General features: G+C 38.4%; 1 protein-coding gene across 1 annotated transcript; it reads right to left on the reverse strand.

The window, feature by feature from the left end:
• Positions 1 to 376: 376 nt before the first annotated feature.
• On the reverse strand, positions 377 to 1,324 carry LOC123780185 (olfactory receptor 2M3-like). The gene has a single exon (XM_045778973.2). It carries the CDS (start codon positions 1,322 to 1,324, stop codon positions 377 to 379), a length of 948 nt encoding a protein of 315 aa, XP_045634929.2.
• Between the last annotated feature and the right edge of the window lie 388 nt (positions 1,325 to 1,712).

Raw genomic sequence — 1,712 nt, forward strand, 5'->3', positions numbered from 1 at the left:
TTTTTTTCCTTTTTTTTTTTTTTGCTAAGGTTAAGTTTATGACATGTTAAAAAACACAATAAGTTTAATCAATGCAATGAAACAATTGGATGTTATCATGGGCATTAACCTCTCTTTGTTAACTGATAATATAAAAAATGAATAAATTGTGGGTCTTGTCTTGCAACAAATATTTCATTATAGCAATTGCTTGAACTTACCATACAAATGTAAAATATTTGAAGAAAAAATGCAAAGTGTTTTGATTTCTAAATATTATGTTGTTTATAGTTCTACAAAGATGAGTAAATATTAGTTACTTATTTATATTGATTGAATACATAAATTAGAGCATAAATCAAAGAATATAGTAGAAAAAAACAAAGCATAAAAATTATCAGGCAATTTCCTCTGCAGACTTACCCTTCCCCAGCACCTTCTTGAATGCTCTGGCCACTTCCTTGTTGTGGAGGCTGTAGATAAGGGGATTCAGCATGGGAGTAAGGATGGTATAGAAGACAGAGACCATTTTGTCCTGGGTGGGGGAACGATCTGAAGTGGGCCGCATGTATATGAACATGGCTGCTCCATAGTACATTCCCACTACAGTGAGGTGAGAGGAGCAGGTGGCAAAAGCTTTTCGGCGACCCTCCCCAGACCCCATGTGAATAACAGCCATGATAACACGAGCATAGGAAACAAGGACTACTGCTACAGGGCAAAGAAGCATAATAATACAACAGATAAATATCATCCTTTCAAATAACAGTGTGTTGGTGCATGAGAGAGTGAGAAGGGCAGGGACATCACAGAAAAAGTGAGGTATTTCCCGGGCTCCACAATATGAGAATGATAATGCAACTGTAACTACAATTATACCATCAAGGGAGCCAAGAATCCATGAAGAAGCTGCCATGAGACCACAGATTTTCTGGTTCATGAGAACTGAATATCGTAATGGGTGACAAATGGCAATATAACGGTCATAGGCCATTGTAGCCAACAGGAAACATTCTGCTCCAAGCAGGGACAAATATAAGAATATCTGGACTCCACAACCAGCCAGAGAGATGGACATCCTGCCAGACAAGTAGTTGAAGGCCATCTTGGGTACAGTGGTGCAGATAAGCATGAGGTCCATGAGGGATAGTTGGCTGAGGAGGAAGTACATGGGTGTGTGAAGCTGGGTGTCCAGATAGATGAGGAGAACCATAGCAATGTTTCCAATGAAGGCCACTGTGAAGATGCCCAAGACCAGAGAGAAGAGGAAGATGTGGGTGGGGCTGTAATTGAAGATTCCCAGCAGAATGAAGTCTGAGTTGAAGGTCTGATTCTCCCATGCCATGATAAATATGTTGCCTGCATGGAATACAAGAAGTGACACATGGCTCGGATTGTGTTATAGAAATATTAAGCACTTCCCTCCTAAGTCACCCTTTCTACCAAATTGCCTAAGTAAGAGAAAATTGTTTCTCTGGTCATATTTTGTTTTCATTTTTAGACTACATATATTAAAGCATACTTTTAGCTTCATATGATTTTTAACACAACATGCATTGTTGACACACAGAGTAAGTTACATGGTAAAAATATGAGAGTTTTCTCAAGTCATATAATCAGGTTAGAGTAACTAATCAACCCCTATGTGTAGTGTAGATTATCCATCCATAAAAAACCCATTATGATCATGAAAGGCATACATTTCTGAGAAGTTGATGAGGTTTTCTTTCTTT

The sequence above is a fragment of the Ursus americanus genome, chromosome 5, assembly GCF_024610735.1.
Source record: "Ursus americanus isolate L20-20 chromosome 5, mUrsAme1.1.p, whole genome shotgun sequence".
NCBI classification, from domain to species: Eukaryota; Metazoa; Chordata; class Mammalia; order Carnivora; family Ursidae; genus Ursus; species Ursus americanus.

Coding starts and splice junctions, on each gene's coding strand:
- LOC123780185 (XM_045778973.2), bottom strand. CDS start 1,324: ATGGCATGGGAGAATCAGACCTTCAACTCAGACTTCATTCTGCTGGGA.